This window comes from Pyrus communis, chromosome 7 (assembly GCF_041283825.1).
Source record: "Pyrus communis isolate YQ-2024b chromosome 7, ASM4128382v1, whole genome shotgun sequence".
Lineage (NCBI taxonomy): Eukaryota > Viridiplantae > Streptophyta > Magnoliopsida > Rosales > Rosaceae > Pyrus > Pyrus communis.
The window spans coordinates 16,838,965-16,857,327 of NC_142571.1; the positions used below are offsets into that span (position 1 = coordinate 16,838,965).

General features: G+C 36.8%; 1 protein-coding gene and 1 pseudogene across 2 annotated transcripts; one reads left to right on the top strand and one right to left on the bottom strand.

The window, feature by feature from the left end:
- Nucleotides 1–7,173: 7,173 nt before the first annotated feature.
- Nucleotides 7,174–12,574, bottom strand: LOC148695780 (uncharacterized; annotated as a pseudogene).
- A 3,570-nt stretch (nucleotides 12,575–16,144) lies between these two features.
- LOC137735646 (uncharacterized) lies at nucleotides 16,145–18,334 on the top strand. Of its 2 annotated transcripts, XR_015963927.1 has the most exons (4): nucleotides 16,145–16,523; nucleotides 17,064–17,210; nucleotides 17,658–17,879; nucleotides 18,036–18,334. XR_015963927.1 is itself a non-coding variant. In XM_068475089.2 (3 exons), exons 1-3 carry the CDS (start codon nucleotides 16,275–16,277, stop codon nucleotides 18,177–18,179), a joined length of 540 nt encoding a protein of 179 aa, XP_068331190.2. In that variant the 5' UTR covers nucleotides 16,150–16,274; the 3' UTR covers nucleotides 18,180–18,334. The 2 variants fall into 2 exon arrangements, 1 of the variants encoding a protein (XP_068331190.2); XM_068475089.2 differs by lacking the exon at nucleotides 17,658–17,879 and having other exon boundaries at nucleotides 16,150–16,523.
- The last annotated feature ends 29 nt before the right edge of the window (nucleotides 18,335–18,363 follow it).

Genomic DNA, 18,363 nt, shown 5'->3' on the forward strand with positions numbered 1-18,363 from the left:
TGACCCTATATGAATACAATGAATGAATTCGATCTTCAATTTAAAATATTTACATTAGTGGACACCACAAAATCTTATGTTATACTTGATGAAAGTATAAATAAACTCTTAAGTGTTAATGAATTTATTGTTTTGATGTGATACGCATCCTACGAAACTAATTTCAACGATCCAACCGTCAAACTTGTTTATATATGCTTCGAGATCACATACACCAAAAATTGAAAAAAATAAACATTCAGAGATCAAGTAATGAGACAAAACTTTTCGACGGTTATAAACGAAAAATCACGATTTAACGGTTATTTTAACTCTCATTTTGATGGTTTTTTACAGCTACACTCCTTGACCTTATATGAATACAATGAATGAATTCGATCTTCAATTTAAAATATTTACACTAGTGGATACCACAAAATCTTATGTTATACTTAATGAAATAAATAAACTCCAAGTGTTAGTTAATGTATCGTTTTGATGGGATACGCATCCTATGAAACTAATTTCAATGATCCAACCATCAAACTTGTTTATATATGCTTCGAGATCGCATACGCCAAAAATTGCAAAAAACAAACATTCAGAGATCAAGTAACGAGACAACTTTTTGATGGTTATAAACGAAAAATCACGATTTAACGGTTATTTTAACTCTGATTTTGATGATTTTTTTACAGCTACACTCCTTGATCCTATATGAATACAATGAACTAATTTGATCGTCAATTTAAAATATTTACAGAAGTGGATACCACAAAATCTTATGTCATGATGATCTATGAAAATTGAGGATTTTGTAAAAGGAATAACATGTAAGCTTTGAGTTTCATTGGCAAGGTTACATGGTCGTTTAGATTTTTAAAACCCTCCAAATCCCATGAACAATGTTATTTATTTGAGTGAAAAATTAATAATAATTATTGTAGAAGTGTGAAAAATGTAATCACTCGTAATGAAAAATGTAATCACTCGTAATGAAAAGTTACACGACACGACCCGTTAAGCTATCAGATATGACACGAAAACGACACGAACACAAGAAACACGACACGAATGCCAGGTCTAGCACCATGACATGTCACTTATACGAATACCAAAATTTTTACCACTATTTACATGTCTGCCATCTTCATTGTTAGAAATGTAACCTCAACTTTTGCTGATTTCATAAACGTAACAGTCAATTGGAGAAAGATTTGCAGAGAGAGCAGGAGAGTCCGTTTTTTATTCGTTGCCCAGAATTGAAATCACTCACCTATAATCAATGAAAATTTTCACATTTTCAAATAGGCTATCTATTCTCACTAAACAGTATTTCAGTTGTTGTAACTGTCTAGACCCATGCTTCACGAAAATCTGTTTGAAGCTACGATTATTCGGCTTCCTCGATTCGTTGCCTTCGTCAGAAACCACGAATCACTTATAAGCTACTGTTTGTCATAATCATAAGCTATATGGTGTGAAAAATGTGTTTAGCTCTCATAATCAACACACCAGTTGATACTTGTATAGCTTGTTGGTATGGTTTGTATGTATTGGATCGATAAGTTTCATTGTTTTAGCTCTCATAATCAACACACCATGTGTTTGTTGAAAGGCCTCTGTGGAGATTTTGTATATGTTGGTTCTTGTTTCATTTAGGTTCGGTTAATTAGGTTCGATCCATTCAATACAGTCAATTAGGTTCTATACATTCGGTTCAGTCAATTAGTCCTCTCCATTCAGTACAATTGTTTCGGTCCTCTTCATTCGGTACGGTCAATTAGGTCCTCTCCATTTGGTATGGTCAATTAGGTACACTATATAATTTTGTTACTGTCATTTTCTCTACATACAAATTAGTTCTTTTCGTTTATCTTTGGACTCATTTTTAATTTATTGAGTCCAAAACAAAAAAAAAAAAAAAATTGAATTCATTTGAGACAGCGTAAAGATAAATGAGACTGAAACATTGCAAAATTGCAAGTAAAATAGGATGTGAAGCAGGGGGATGAAAGCTCATTGAAAAATAGTATATTGTGCATCTTAGTTGGGAAGGGAATGAGGATATGGCCTAGTCTTTGCTGGCTGTGCAATGCCATCCTTTTTTTTCAGTAATTTTTGTACGGTTATTTAGGTCCGATCGATTTGGTATGGTCAGTTAGGTACGTTTCGTACGTTTAGGTCCAAGTGATTCGGTATGGTCAGTTAAGTTGTGAATTCAATTACTTACGTTATGATGTTTAGGTCTGTTTGATTTGGTAATCTCAATTTGGACACACTTTCAAATAATTATGTTTATAATGTAGGTCCGAACAATTCGGCATGAAAAAAGTTGGTACCATTAGTACTAATTAGGTTTCCTGAGGACTTATTTAATTCATCTTGTTGCAATGCCTGATGCATTTCAGTCATTTTGTAAACCATGATGCGTTTCCATATTGTATGAATCCACAAGTTACAAGAATTATGGCACGAAAGAGGAGTGAATATTCATTCCTACAATACATGTCTAACATATGGGGACCTTTGCATTGTGGTTACATCTGCCAATGATAACCAATTCCATTTTTCCTTACAAACAAATAAAACATAAAAAAAAGTGAGTGCAATGAACTAACCATGTGGTTACATAATATGATTTTGAACTAAAAAGCGAGAAAGCAAACAAGATGTATGAATGCATAGGTACACGGTTTGTTCACACAAGATACGAATGCATCATCAGTCACAATGCCTTCTCTAGTAAAATTATACCATACAACTTGGTGCACCAGGAACATACAGAGAAGGGATTGTGCACAGTTTAGTAAAACTGATGTTATGATATACTAGAGAATTTGGTACAAATTGCCATCAAAACTCTCACTAATGCACAGATTAGTAAAACTATGCCACCAAGTTCGCACGTGTGGGATCATTTAAAAAAGAATTCACTTGAGCATTCATCATACACAATATATGCATAAATCCCACTGGTGCTAGGCGGTTAGCCACCTCCTCGATTAATGTCTAGGCGTTTGAAAATTTGGAAAGGATGCCTAGACTTGCTTAGGCGTCCACCTAGACCGTCTAGGTGCCTAGCCTGCCCAGACACGCCTAGACACCCGCCTAGGTTGCGACTCAATTAGATAGAAAATAGATAACTTTTATTATGCATTATTTAAAAAAAAAAATTGTAAGAAACTTGATGAATACTAAAATGAACACAAATTATATGCTTGTTCCCTATGTTTTCATTATGTTTCAACACTTCATAATATATATGACATTCTATTTTGTAATTTATGATGTAATTATATATATATTTTAAGTATAAACAGACACTTATTTATAATAAGTATAACAGATTTACTTAAATGCGCCTAGTCCGTCTAGGCGCTCACTTAGGCCTCATCTAGCTGCCTAGGCGCTAGACCCCAAACTACCGCCCGACTAGCGCCTAGCGTCTTTTTAGGAAACACAAGTTTGATCAAAGGTAATCCATGCTTCAACTATTTGTAAAAAGTTCAATTGAAACATTTGAGAGAAATAAAGAACAACATTTTACAGTTTACAGAACTTACCCCATAATGGATGGACTGGTCGGAATTGGTGATGAAAACCCGAATGAAAAATAGTCTAGTATGCACGAATCAGCAGTCAATACCACAACAATTGCTTCACTTTGATTTTGGACCCAAGAGTTTATATAAAAACTCTGAAGATCAGGATGTTTACTATGAATTGATAATGAGACAATCCAACCAATAAAGGGAAACTGATTTTCAGGATCAATATATAGAAAGGAAGCGTGAACATCGTCATCAGCAGAGAAAAAGGGAAAAACTTCATTGACGCCGGAGATGGAAAGCTGAATCGTAACCGAATGCACATAAACGGAAGGAATCAATAACTCCAAAACGTTTAAACATTTATCTGTACCTAAGGACAATATAGGGAAACTAAAAATATAATAAATTTGTAGAAAAATAATTAAATATGACATGGGCTATATAATTTGACATGGACACGATTCAAAAGACTATTTTTAGTTTTTAATCTTCAATATGGTATTATTGAAAAGTTAATCTTATTTAGCGATTAAAATGAAGTTTTTTATTTTTTATTTATATCTTTTTATTCTCCTTTATTTTATTCAATCCAAATGTCGGAATTTAATAGGGGGGTGAGTGTGGAGAGACTGGGTGCGAAAATCAATCCCACATCTTTGATCACAGTAAATTGGCTTTTTTCGTAAATGCATGTTCATCTTTTCTGATTCCATGAAAATTAAACCCAAATACCAACATGTAAGAAAAAAACTAAAATAAATGGGTTAGACATAAAAAGATGATACTAGTTAGGAAAAACAAACACCAAAGAAAAATCACATTTTTTGTGCATCACTTGAAATTCCTATGAATTAGCGAAAAGGGGTTACAACAAATCATCACTTTTTTTTTTTTTTAATTTCATTATGGGGGTAATTAAACGAATATTAAACTTATTTTTAAGACATGCATACACACACACACACACACACAAAAAAAAAAAAAAAAAAAAACAAATTAACAACATTCAACTGATACAAGGAGCAAAGAATTCAGACCTGCAAAGATACGCAGAAATTAAAAACCAAACCAGGCCCCCAAATATCATTTCAGAGAATTAAATCAAAGGAAAACTAATGAAAATGGTTTGAAAACTTTGAGTTTTAACGATAATGACAAAATAAAGGGTAAAGTGAATAGTACCATAAGTTCTTCGTCAAAGAGAGGCATCTTTTTCTTTGCTTTCTTTAGAATTTGTTGGATGAGAAGAGAAAGAGAGTGAGGGAGTGAGTGTTTAAGTAGTCAAGGAATATTGGTGGAGTTTTCAACATCCTAATTTATCCCTATTCTGAAGTTCGTTAGATTATTTTGTTTGTTTAGTTTTGGTTAGCAATTCCATCAAAATGGACAGAAATGACCACAATTTGAAGAAAAGATTAATGGACGGTATAAAAGAATGCCTAGAGAATTCACAATATTATATGAGGAAGCTAAAACGATAACAATATTAGTTTGAGATACTGCTATAATGACATTTCTATGAAAGTATCTTCCTCTCTTGCGGCACTCTAATTTTCTTTAGAAAACCCCATTGGACTTCCAAAAGAAAAGAAAAATCATTGAAGTATCATTTAAACGAAAACTTGGTAACAGAAAGTAAAGATGAATGGAGTTTGATGTACCCCTCTCTCAAGTCTCAACTTCAATGAATAACGATGTTGTTTGGACTCTTCGACCCTCTCCTCTCAACTGATCATCTATTCTCTCATAAAACATTACAAAATTGTCCATAAATAAAAATAATACTAACTGTACGCTTGCACTCGCAATGTCTTAGCCGCAAGCTTCAACCTAAACATCGGGATGTTTGTGTGCAGCCAGGAAATCAAAGAACCGTATAGCGAAAACACCACAGCTAGATCTGGTCCAAAACAACACGACATCAGTAATTAGGACGTATAACAGATGATGTAAGACATTGGAAGGCATAAGGGTATGAGAATTTACTCATCAGTTTGCTGCGGTATTTTGCTAAGGCCTTGTCACCTTCCAAGGGAAGTAAAACCTTTGAAGTAGAGGCTCCACAATTGTGACCAACTTCATACGTCTTGTAGAAGTCCAAATGTTTCAGGACTCGAGGCAGAGCACTCGTAAGTGGCTCACACAATTTGGGGATGTGCTTGCTTGCTGTGTTGTCATAAAGAGAATCATACAAAACAATTGATTGCTTAACAAGGGCGACTTCAGCAGCAACCCAATGCTCACCACCCAAATTATAAGGGACATACACTTTCAAAACCTGCGACCATGGCAACGTATGACTTGGTGGCCTACTCCCGAGGATATATTCTTGTAGTCGCTTCATATTATACGGAAGCTCTACCCCATCTTGTTCCTCAGCTTCTCCAGCTTTTCCCTCCACTTTTGAAGGAAATGTTTCCGATAATGCACCCTCCAACAACTTATGAAATATTAAATGTCACATTGAATGGACACATCATGGCAACAAAAAAAGGAGTAAGTCAAGTATTTTAAAAAGGGAATTGTTATTAGCACTCCAAAAATCTCATTCTACACTCCAAGCTTTCTATATCATAAAAGAAAAATACACTTGTGAGGAGTGTAGAATGAGATTTTTGTAGTGCCAATAACACTTCCCTTTTAAAAAAACTAGTTTATAGACTTGCCTAGGAAGTTTTTGGGGTGGGGCTATGAAGAAACGCCTAGGCGACCTGGGCATTTGATTTATTTATTTTTTAAAGCCACGACGTCATTTTGGGCAGGGTTTTTATAAAATTCATGTTAATTTTATGTTTCTAACATAGTTTCTATTAGTTTATTATGACTTTATGATATGAATTAGAGAAATAATAAAAATTGTCAAATACTTGACTGCTTGGCATGCTTGCTTGATTGTTTTACAAAGCATGATATATATATATATATATATATATATATATATAGTGAGTATTATAATAATTTTAGATACCATAAGGCTATCCCCACAAGCCTTGAGACTATTGCCTAGGTGAGGCTATCCATGAAAGGCCTTGGCTTCTCCCTTGCGTTTTAAAACATTAGTCAAATATATGTTCTTATTACTATTAGTCAGGTAATGCACACTAACTTGGAAGTAGCAGTCTGTTGTTGTCCAATCTGTTGAAAATAAGTCTGGGTTGTCAGCTTGCCGCTTCCGAAACAGATATAATGCAATATTCATATGCTGCAATGTATACGCACAATGTTAACACTAAACCTATCAAAATGGAGAATTATAACCATAGTGTAGTTAGGTTCAGGGGAAAACCTCATCCAACAACCAACTTTCCATGTTAAACAGTTCAAGGAAAAAGCTGAGCATAACTTCATAGTTGTCTAGATAAAGTGATTCCTTATACGATATAATGATTTCTGTTATAAAACTATGAAGTAATACCAACTAGCATGATCCTATATGAACAAATCCACGCATTGCTCTATATGGCCAAACTTACTTTGGGGTTACTGTCCAAGATTTGAAAAAGTCAACCATAATCAACACATCATCATGTGGAATTGCAGATAATGGATTGTAGGCATACATGGCATTTGTAGTGCCTTCATCAACCTTCTGTCTTTTCTTCAGTGGAATAGTATAAGGGGGCCTCAATGGAGTAGCCATTCACTTCTCTTTAACACCCTTGCCTTTTAGGGTTTTGTTCATTAGCGAATCTTCCTCGACAATGTGGATAGAAGCCTCATAACGATTGCCCCTATCAGGTACCTTCATTCTGCTTTTTGTAGCACCAGGTTTTTCTATCTTATGCATGAAGGATTTCACAACCGGCTTCAGTTGAGCAATTAGTCGCTTGCACAATTGCTTACATGATTGCATGGTCATCAATTCTGGGGTAACAACCACGTCAACTGCAGGCAGAGGTGTAGTGGTGGTTATTTAAGTGTCATTGACAATACTGTCTCCATTAGGAGCATATGCAACCCTTATTTGATGATTTAACTTTGAGAAGCCTTCCTTGATTTTTAATGTCAAATTTATCAAGCTTCACTCGCAGCGCCTCCTCTACCTCCTGATTTTTCCTTTCCAGGTAAGCAACCTTTGGCTTCAAAACATGATTTTCATGCCCAAGATTGGTGACATAATCTGTCGAATTTTGCAAATGCTGATGCCAAACGCCAATATCATAACCTTGCGGCATCGATAGATTTGGTATGTCAACATCACCATCAGGTCGTACATCATGATTACCACTGGCATTTGTGAGTGCCACCGGCATCTGTGATTTCGCTGTGGGGTGATACTGAGGATCCTCATCAGGTTCATTCGACGGATGCATACTATCTCCATGAAAAGCATATGCAACCCTTATCTTGTGGTTTAATTCCGAGAAGCTTTCCTTGATCCAATATCAAATTTATCAAGCTTCACTCATACCACCTCCTCTAACTCCTGATATTTCCTATCTAAGCAACCAACCAACCAACCATTTTCTTCAAAACATGATTTTCTTTCCCAAGATTGGTGACATAATCAGTCAACTTCTTCAAATGTTGATGCCAAACGCCAAAATCATAACCCTGTGGCATCAATAAGTCTGGTATGCCAACATCACAATCAAATCCTACATCATGATTACCACTAGCATCTGTGTTTCGGGGTGATTTCGTGGTGCCATATGGCCAAAGACCAACATTTTTCTCCTCATCTGTTGGATCAAAACATAACACTTGAGTATGCAATTGCTAGAATAGTTAGGCATAATGGAACCCCAGGTAAACTCAGAACCAATACAGAGGTTTATATCTCATTTCCTACATCCTACAATTCATAACTTACCCTATCTGATTGGTAAATATGACTTTGAAGGGTATTGAACAACCCACCCTTAACAATATGCCAATGCAATATCCGTGGTAACTTTGGGATATGATTCATCACAACATGATTCAATTTTTGGAAACCAGGAAAGCATTCAAAAGCCCAAGCCTGAGTGATCAAGTAACATGTTAATAAACATGATATTAACTACAACTCCAAAGCATGTATTCTTTATAAATTATTAGGTCATCGTCCCATACTTGAAACGCTAAAGCAAATCCCCTCAACTTATACTTGCTATTTAAACCTCCATTTTTTTGTCTTTTTTTCCTTTGTTGCATTATTCCCCTCGTCAAATTCTTGTGCTTCTTCATCCTCCTCGTCTTCATTAAACGCATTGAACTCTTCTTCACTCTCACTGTCTTGGATATTTTTCCCATGCTCCTCCCCTTTCGCCTTCCCCTTTGTCCTTTCCTCAATTTGTGCATTGCCCTTGGTTTTCTTGCAGACATATTTTAGTGCCCTATATAATGAGTCATGAGTTCTCGCAAATGACTCATTTGTATAATTGGTCTATAATTGGCCTCATTATTTTTCAATGCCTCTTTGATCTCATTCCTTGCTTTTTGTAGCTCTCCGTATAAAAACCCCATTGATGGCTTTTATCCCCATCCACAAGTCGAAGCACCTTAAATAAAGGTTCAAATACTCTCAAGCAAAGTGAGAACCCATTCCAAAAGTGTGAACTCACCATGGTAGCATATGCCACTTTCTTCTTTGTACTCTTGGAATGTTTGCATTGTTCTCATTCATCACTAGCAACCATGATCCTCAAGTCCTTTCTCTTATCACTCAAGCTTTGCAAAGTTAGGAAAGAAGTTGCAAATCTATGGACTTCGGGTCTCACAATGTCTATTTTCTTCGTATACTTTCTCATCAATGTCAATGTTTTATGATGTGCATAAATGAAGATAGTAAACATCTTTGCTTTATCAATCACTCCTTTGAACCTAAGTAGGCTACCAATTCCTTGAAGCATAAGGTTCAAAGTGTGAGTGGCACATGGTGTCCAAAACATGTTTGGCCTCTTTTCCATCATCATCTTGGCCGTCATCATATTGTTAGAAGCATTGTTGGTCACCACTTGAACTAGATTTAGTGGCCCAACGTCTTCGACACACTTGTCAACATATTCAAAGATGTAGTCCTTGGTGTGCTTCACTAGAGCATTCCTTGGAAGAAAGAAATAGGGTAAAGTACAAAAAACTACCTCAACTATTGGGGTCACGACAATTTCATACCTCATCTTTTAAAATTGACAATGTCATACCGCATCGTACGAATTTGTAACAATGTCATACCTCCGTCAAATTTTCTGTTAGTTTTTCTGTTAAATGCTGACGTGGCAAGAGACGGGGACCACTTTCTATTAAAAAATTAATAAAATATTATTAAAAACTAAAAAAAAATATTTAATGTTTTTTAAATATTAAAATAATAAATAAAAGTAAAATTAAAAAAAAAAAGGGTAAAGTACAAAAAACTACCTCAACTATTGGGGTCACGACAGTTTCATACCTCACCTTTTAAAATTGACAATGTCATACCGCATCTTACGAATTTGTGACAATGTCATACCTCAGTCAATTTTTCTGTTAAGTGCTAACGTGGCTTGATTCGGGACATACTTTCTATTAAAAAATTATTAAAAACTAAAAAACAATTATTTAATATTTTTTAAATATTAAAATAATAATAAAAAGCAGAAAAAAAAACCCTCATTTCGTCCCTCCCCTCCCCCCTCCTCCCTCCTCTCTCCTCTCCCCATCTTCATCTTCTTCCCCCACCTGCAAATCCCAAAAAAAAAAAAAAAAAATCCAATTTGTCTTCCCCCACACCCACACTCAATTTCCCCACACCCACACTTTTCTCCCTCTTGCAACCAAGAAAAAAAAAAACCCAGATCCCGTCGGCGGGAAGATGGGTGAGTAGAGAAGGTGGAGGATGGGTGCGGAAGAGGATGTAGAGAATGGATGAAAGTGGTGGATTTGGGGTTTGATGGGTTTTCAAATTTTTTTTTATTTTTTTTTCCTTCTTTTCTTCCTCTTCTTCTTCTTCTTCCTCCTTCTTCTTCTTCCGCAGAGGAGTTGATGGTTTTTTTTTCAAAAAAAAAGAAATTTCCTTCCTCCTTTTTTTCCTCTTCTTCTTCTTCTTCCTCATTCTCCTTCTTCTTCTTCCGCAGGGGGGTGTTGATGGGTTTTCAAATTTTTTTTTATTTTTTCTTCCTCTTCTTCTTCCTCCTTCTCTTTCTCCCTTCTTCTTCTTCCACGCTGACCGGGGGGGGGGAATTTTTTTTTTCCTTCCTCCTTTTTTTCCTCTTCTTCTTCTTCTTCTTCCTCCTCCTCCTCCTCCTCCTCCTTCTCCTTCTTGTTCTTCCGCAGGGGGGTTGTTGGGTTTTCAAAATTTTTTTATTTTTTTTATTTTTTTGGGTTTGCAGGTGGGGGGAAGAAAATGAAGATGGGGAGAAGAGAGAGGAGGGGGGAGGGGGAGGGGAGGGACGAACTGATGGTTTTTTTTTTTTTCTCTGCTTTTTATTATTATTTTAATATTTAAAAAATATTAAATAATTGTTTTTTAGTTTTTAATAATTTTTTAATAGAAAGTATGTCCCGAATCAAGCCACGTGAGCACTTAACAAAAAAACTAACAGAAAAATTGACGGAGGTATGACATTGTCACAAATTCGTAAGATACGGTATGACATTGTCAATTTTAAAAGATGAGGTATGAAACTGTCGTGACCCCAATAGTTGAGGTAGTTTTTTGTACTTTACCCTTTTTTTTTTTTTAATTTTACTTTTATTTATTATTTTAATATTTAAAAAATATTAAATATTTTTTGTGACATCCCACATCGCCCAGGGGAGTGATCCTTATGTGTATATTCCAATCCCTACCTAGCACGAGGCCTTTTGGGAGCTCACTGGCTTCAGGTTCCGTAGGAACTCTGAAGTTAAGCGAGAAGGGGCTAGAGCAATCCCATGATGGGTGACCCACTGGGAAGTTGCTCATGAGTTCCCAAAAACAAAACCGTAAGGGAATGGTAAGCCCAAAGCGGACAATATCGTGCTACGGTGGTGGAGCGGGCCCGGGAAGTGGTCCGCCCTGGGCCGGGATGTGACAATTTGGTATCAGAGCCTAACCCTGGCCGTGGTGTGCTGACGGGGACGTCGGGCCCCTAAGGGGGGTGGATTGTGACATCCCACATCGCTCAGGGGAGTGATCCTTATATGTATATTCCAATCCCTACCTAGCACGAGGCCTTTTGGGAGCTCACTGGCTTCGGGTTCCGTAGGAACTCTGAAGTTAAGCGAGAAGGGGCTAGAGCAATCCCATGATGGGTGACCCACTGGGAAGTTGCTCATGAGTTCCCAAAAACAAAACCGTGAGGGAATGGTAAGCCTAAAGCGGACAATATCGTGCTACGATGGTGGAGCGGGCCCAGGAAGTGGTCCGCCCCGGGCGGGGATGTGACATTTTTTTTAGTTTTTAATAATATTTTAATAGAAAGTGGTCCCCGTCTCTTGCCACGTCAGCATTTAACAGAAAAAACTAACAGAAAAATTGACGGAGGTATGACATTGTCACAAGTTCGTAAGATGCGGTATAACATTGTCAATTTTAAAAGATGAGGTATGAAACTGTCGTGACCTCAATAGTTGAGGTAGTTTTTTGTACTTTACCCAAAGAAATATTATGCTTTCTTTGCAATTGACACACAAATTCATTATGCTTCTTTTTTGGTTGCTCCAAGCGTCAGTTCTAATTGAGCAACCATTCAAAGCCCACTTTTGTTCATGCTTCATTAGGAATTGTTTTACTCATTACCTCTTCTTTCAATAATGGCTCCCTTAAATCATATTGACTTGAAGGTTGATAACCTGGGCCAAATTAACCAACCGCTTCCACAAAGCATTTGAAGCTATCAATAGCTTGAAAAGGAATATCGGCTTTATAGACCCATCAAGCCAAATATTGATCCACTTGATGTGTTCTATCCTTCCAAATTGCATCATGGAGATTTTGTTATTGCTTACTCTTGCTTCCATGATTTTGAAGAATCGGGATTGATGGTGGATCCAAACCTATCCATAGGCCCACCACTAACTTCAATGTTTTCATCTTCTTCTTCAACATGTGGAAGTTGAACCTCTTCCCTCGCTTCCCCACTTCCCCACTTCCTCATTGTGCTTATTTCTATCTTCTTACTTTTTTGCTTCTTCTAAAGCGGCTTTACATTTTGCTTTATCATCATTGGAAGACTTTGTGCAACCGAATACATTTCCCTTGATGTTAGCTATGGTTGTTTCATTCTAAAAGCTCCACCACTGACTATTTTATTACACAACTTACATCGCACCTTATCTGAGTTTAAAGGATCTACCAACACTATATTCCCAGCCCACATTGTCTGAAGCACGCTTTAATGGATTATCTGATTGGGAGCACGACATTGCATTAGATGCTTTAGATGATGTAGTGCCTGCCATCTAAAATTAAAATTCAATTATCACATTCATTCACTAGAATCACTACAAATAAGATTATACAACAAACTGCACTACAAATTCACTACAATTAAAATTTCATTATCAAATTTACTTCAACATATTTATACTGCTTAATATTTATACAAACAAAGTTACAAATGTCATATCCCTACAAAATGTGCAGAGAATCTATAGGTACTTCAATACTTAAATAAATCCATTAATCATTATCAAATGCACAAATATCATATCCCTATTACAAATGAAGATCAGAGTGAAGCCACCCACTGGAATTCCTATGCTTATATAATGGCAAACCACGACGCCTTATATAAATTGCCAAGTGCAAACTTATATTTGATATGGAAATAGGGATGATTTTGAGAAACAGGGATGCAAAAAAGAATCATTATACATATACAAATAAAGAGGGAAAAAGCTTTGTGAGAGAGGTTTTCTTTTGCCATTGCTCTCTGCGTGAATTCGTGGAATTAAAATTGCCCAACTACCCCAAAAGCTTTCCCAAACCTCTGTGCTTTTCTTGCAACTGAACTACCCCAAGAAGAAGTTTAATACGAATCACGATGAAGGCTAAAATGTTAATCTGGCAAATTCATAACAATTGGAATATATAGTATACATATAACAAAGAGATGATTTTCACATGAACCAAATAAAGACGATCGCAAGGCTTAGTTTCGAGTTTTCTCATAAATAATTGAAATTATTGTATAGAAGTCAATCATCACAACTGGCATCAATCAGATGTAGAACCATTCAGAAAATCAAAATTTTGTACCAAAAAAAGGCCCTGGACTTTGGAAATGCAAACCTACAAGTTGGAGATTTGAGAGCTTTTTCACCGTGGAAATTTAGAATTGCAGATGCGGATTGTAGGATTTGTATCTTCGAGAGATGATGGCCCAAAGAAGAATTCGAGAGTCGAGAGACGATGCCTATCAAAGAATTTGAGATTAGAGAGTTGAGATGGCCGACGAGAGAGAATTGTGTAGAACTAAGTTTGATACTTCAGGAAAAGGAAAACTAATAAAAAAGACTCAAAAACTTTGAGTTTTAATGATAAGAACAAAATAAAGGTAAAGTGAATGGTACCAGGATTGACTTTTTAGTGTAAAAATGTGGTTTTTCGTTAAAGTGAACAGTACTGGGAGCTTAAGTTCCCTTTAGGAAATTAGGTTAATAGGATTGGACACATGAACTTAATTGATTTAATTAATTTTTAATTTAAAAGACACAAAGACCGCCTAACTCCGCCTAGGGTTGCCTAAGCGTCTGCTTAGCTCCCGATCGATTTTTTGAAACGTTTTGCACAAAATCGTGATGGGCTTTCACTACCCAGTGCCTAGGCGGCCACCTAGGCCGATTTTTAGAACACTGGCTATTAAGCATAACCCTTGCCAAATGATCATCGATCCCAAATTTTATTAAATGATTCGACTCCTTCACTATCATAGAATCTCATTGTGGTTGATGTGATACCTCTCCCTTCGTTACCTGACAAAAATCCTCAAACCCCTTGTTGCGTTCCTCTTCCATTTAGGCATTTTCCTCCTGGGAACGCTTGTACAACTCAATATGTTTGTGACGCTTCTGCGACAATTCAAAATTTAGGAATGAGATCCTTTCTCCAGATGTGTCAACCTTCATTTTCTGCTTGCTTGCACGGTAGAGCGTTTCGTTGACTTTACTATTGAGGTCCACAAGCCCTTTTTCTTCCGTCATTTGCTTGTGGTTCCAATACTCGACGACTCTTGTCTCATAATCGAGTCTCCCACAAACCTGATATATATTTTCCAGCAGTGTCGTTGAGTCAATAGAGCTAAACGATGACGTAGGATTTGCCTTAGGTGACCTCAGAAGTGGAGGAGGTTCTATGTTGTACCACCGGTGGAACTTGGCATTAAAACCCTCTGTTTCATGTTTGAACTTGGACATGTATGTCATGTGAATTGTTTTGGCTAATTGAGAAGTGGAATGCCTTTTTTGTTATAAGGTTTGTGGGACCATGATTGTCCAAGGCTGGAGTAAGGCTAATCCGAATACTGTTACCTTAGAAGTCTGGTCATGGACTCACCAGCTCTGCTCGAAGCTGTATTAGATGAAGCAGGGTACCACTATCACTCTACTACGAGGTAATATGTGGAGTCTGCTAGATGACCATGCTTGTTCCGCAAGACGCACGATCTGATCTGGATGTGGACACAATCAAGTCCTATAAGTCTTGAAGTTCCTACAATCTAAAGATAGACGTGCGCTCCTAAGAGGATGCAATATCTACTTATTAGATATCCTTTAAGATTCTCCCGACCTAGAGCGATGATTTTATCCTAAAAAGGTCTCATTTCCACGGTATAAATACACACATCTAGGGTTCATCTATGGTAACGTAATCTATACACTTGAATTCTCTTACCTACTGCCGGAGTCTCAAATCATTCACAAACTTGACTGTCGGAGAGCCTTTGGCTGACACACCCCCTGACTTAAGGTTTGTTTATGGTTGTTTTATTGTTTTGCAGGTTGCTCATGATTATGCGGATTTGTACTCAACCACCCCCACGGAGGTGCGCATATTTGGTTTTGACAATCCTCTCAGTCAACAGAAGCCTTTTTAGACCCTATGAACCTAGAATATCATGCAACCGTGCAAAGTTCTCTCTCATGCTAAACTAATAAACTTCTAGTTTACACACCATGTCTCACTTGAGCAAGCCATTATTTACTTAATCATGCTATCTTTGAGTCATTGATCTAACTGGAATATTTCCTAAGACGTGTTAATTCTTTTGAAATATTCTGTGACTTGGTACAAAAGCGAATCAAGAGAAGCAAAAGAGTACTCACAAAGCTCCAATCCACCTCAAACTAAAGTCCCCCAACAAATAAATTTATAAATTTGATTTTTTTTTTAAATTGAATTTGGACTGTTGGTGAACCAGTGGTCCAACCATGTAAGTCATCCGATTAATAAAATAGTCATTAGTCTTTCTGCAAGTGGTTGGCAACGTTAACAATTGGGACCTAGCCAACATTGGCTCATTTTCTAGGCTAAATTTGACAAAAAATAAGTTTAAACAAATTTTTTTTTAGGGCTGTGTTATTTACACATCTCTTTTTACTTCTCTCACATCCGTTGTTAATTTCTGTTATTTGATATTTTTCAATTTATTTAAGAATTAAAAAGGTAAAAAGGGATGGTGTGGATGTATCACACCCTTTTTTTTTTTATTAGCCCAATAATTGAACAAGTTTGGACGAGTTCAAACTTAAGTTTTGCGTCTTGACGATCCATTTGGTGTTGGTGTGAACATTTCTCCAATTGTTAACATGCAGTTGGTTCACTAGTTGCAGAGAGACAGGAGCAATAGGGCAAATATGGTGAAACCCTCCATTGAAATCACAGAGGACTTCGCTTCCGCAGCAAAAATTGCAGACGACATTCCTCGGGAAGACGTAATCAGAGTTCTGAATTTTCTACAAGGAGTTTCGATCTCGGACCCTGTCCCAGATGAGTTCGATGCTAGAAAGGATACCTACTCCGACATCATTCGTGACCTCCTGAAGCCCCTTCACATATCCCGTGGTCGTGTCACCTGCCTCGTATCTGTGAAGCCTGCTGTCACCGTAATCTATCTTCCCCTCTTTTGTTTCAATTTTTAGTTTTCAGTGGTTCTGTTTGGTTGCTCAGAAAATTCTAGAAATGGGTAATTTATTCCCAAAAGTGGGAAAATTTGAGGGATAGGATTGGACCCTTTTGGGATTTATTTGATTTGAATTGGGTTTTGATTGTTTTTGGTAACTGGGTTTGACTGAATTGAGCTGTGTGCTTGTTTGGTTGCTGAGAAAATTTAAGGAAGGAAGACAAAGTTGCTTGATTTAAAAGGGTGTTTGTGTAACCAAACTAATGATCGGCTTAGATCCATTCTATTAGCTTGTCTGATTGAGACTTTGATCTAAAGCAAAGCAAAGATGCTTTGTTAGACTCCATTTCAAAGCTATGAACTTCGTCATCGAATTCCGCCATTTTGCTCACTAATGTGCACTTGTATTTCAATTTGACGTCTGTTTCAATTGTTCTTGTATTTTGGGTTAATTTTGTTCTGTTTTGGTTTGTTGTCTTTGAAACCTAACAAACGTAATGATGTTTTATTGATGAATATGCAGAATTTCTATTCCGGATTTCATGGAGGAGCTATTGCTGCTGTTGCTGAGGTTGTGGCCGTAGCTTGTGCAAGAACTGTCGTGGCTAATGATAAGGAGCTTTTTCTGGGGGAACTGAGCATTTCTTACCTCTCTAGTGCAACAAAGAATGTAAGTCCCGTAGAATTTACATATGTTTTTTTTTTTTTAAATGTCGCTATATAAAGTTTGATGCACATGCCAAAATAGAGTGGAAATGAATTCAAAACTTTGCTATAGATTATTTAGCTGTCTTCGTTGGAGATCGAATGGTCTTCTGAGGCATTTCAAATGGTAATTGTATTGGTATAGAATGTCAAAGGAAGAAATTAGGATTTTGGATCTTGTTGGCACTTAAAACTTGTAAATTGTGATGAGGATTTGTACCTTCTGTGTGCAATTCCTTGAATGTCAAGGGTCTGCCTTTCGTGCATCTTGATGCAGAGAACTTATACTTCTGTCATTCTTGAGTCGTTTCTTCTTTTTGTTAATAAAATCTCTTACGAATTAAAAAAAGGTTGCTCGCTGTACTTTGAATCCACTTTCTGAAGATGCCAATGTGGAATTGTGTTATTACAGGCTGTGATACCAACTGAAATGGGCCAAAAATTGGGATATACAGACGGTGCCAAGTTTCCAAACCTTAAACGACATAATCGTGGCCGTGTCATACTTGATTGACTCAGGCTGATAGTGGTTTTGAAACCCCCAAACTCTGTTTAGGTATAGGTTCCAAGAATAACTGCCCAAGTTGCACACAATGCTCCCAGACTTTGATGAAACTATTAAAAAATTAAGCAGGTATTCAATTTGTTTTTGGACATCGGTTAAGGTGCAATCAGCTAACCACGACATTCATGCTGTTCATTTCTTTCTGTTTTGATTATAGTTTGCGTTATTCATGCTGTTCATTTCTTTCTGTTTCGATTTTTACTTTACCTGACGGGACTTTTACAGGAAGAGGTGATAGTTGACGCAACTGTTGTTCGGAGTGGAAGAAATCTGAGCGTGATAGCTCTTGAATTGAAACTCAAGAAAACCGGGCGCTTGGTTTACACTGCTCGTGCTACGTTCTACCATACGCCTGTTGCAAAATTATGATTCGCATGTCAAATCTCTCTATTTGTTTACCCAAATTTGTACCTCGTTGGCACATTTCTATTGCATATCTTGTCAATTTCTCTACGGATCTTATGTCCATATAACATTGGAGCTAATTATATGTACGCTTATGCGTACGAAAATAACGTTCTCTACATGAGTTTCATATCCCCCAACTCCGTAT

Bases quoted from the DNA above. Each gene is read 5' to 3' on its own strand.
- LOC137735646 (XM_068475089.2), top strand. From the start codon at position 16,275: ATGGTGAAACCCTCCATTGAAATCACAGAGGACTTCGCTTCCGCAGCA. The intron at 16,524-17,063 runs GTAATCTATCTT...ATGAATATGCAG, and splicing joins CTGTGAAGCCTGCTGTCACC to AATTTCTATTCCGGATTTCA. The intron at 17,211-18,035 runs GTAAGTCCCGTA...GGACTTTTACAG, and splicing joins TCTCTAGTGCAACAAAGAAT to GAAGAGGTGATAGTTGACGC.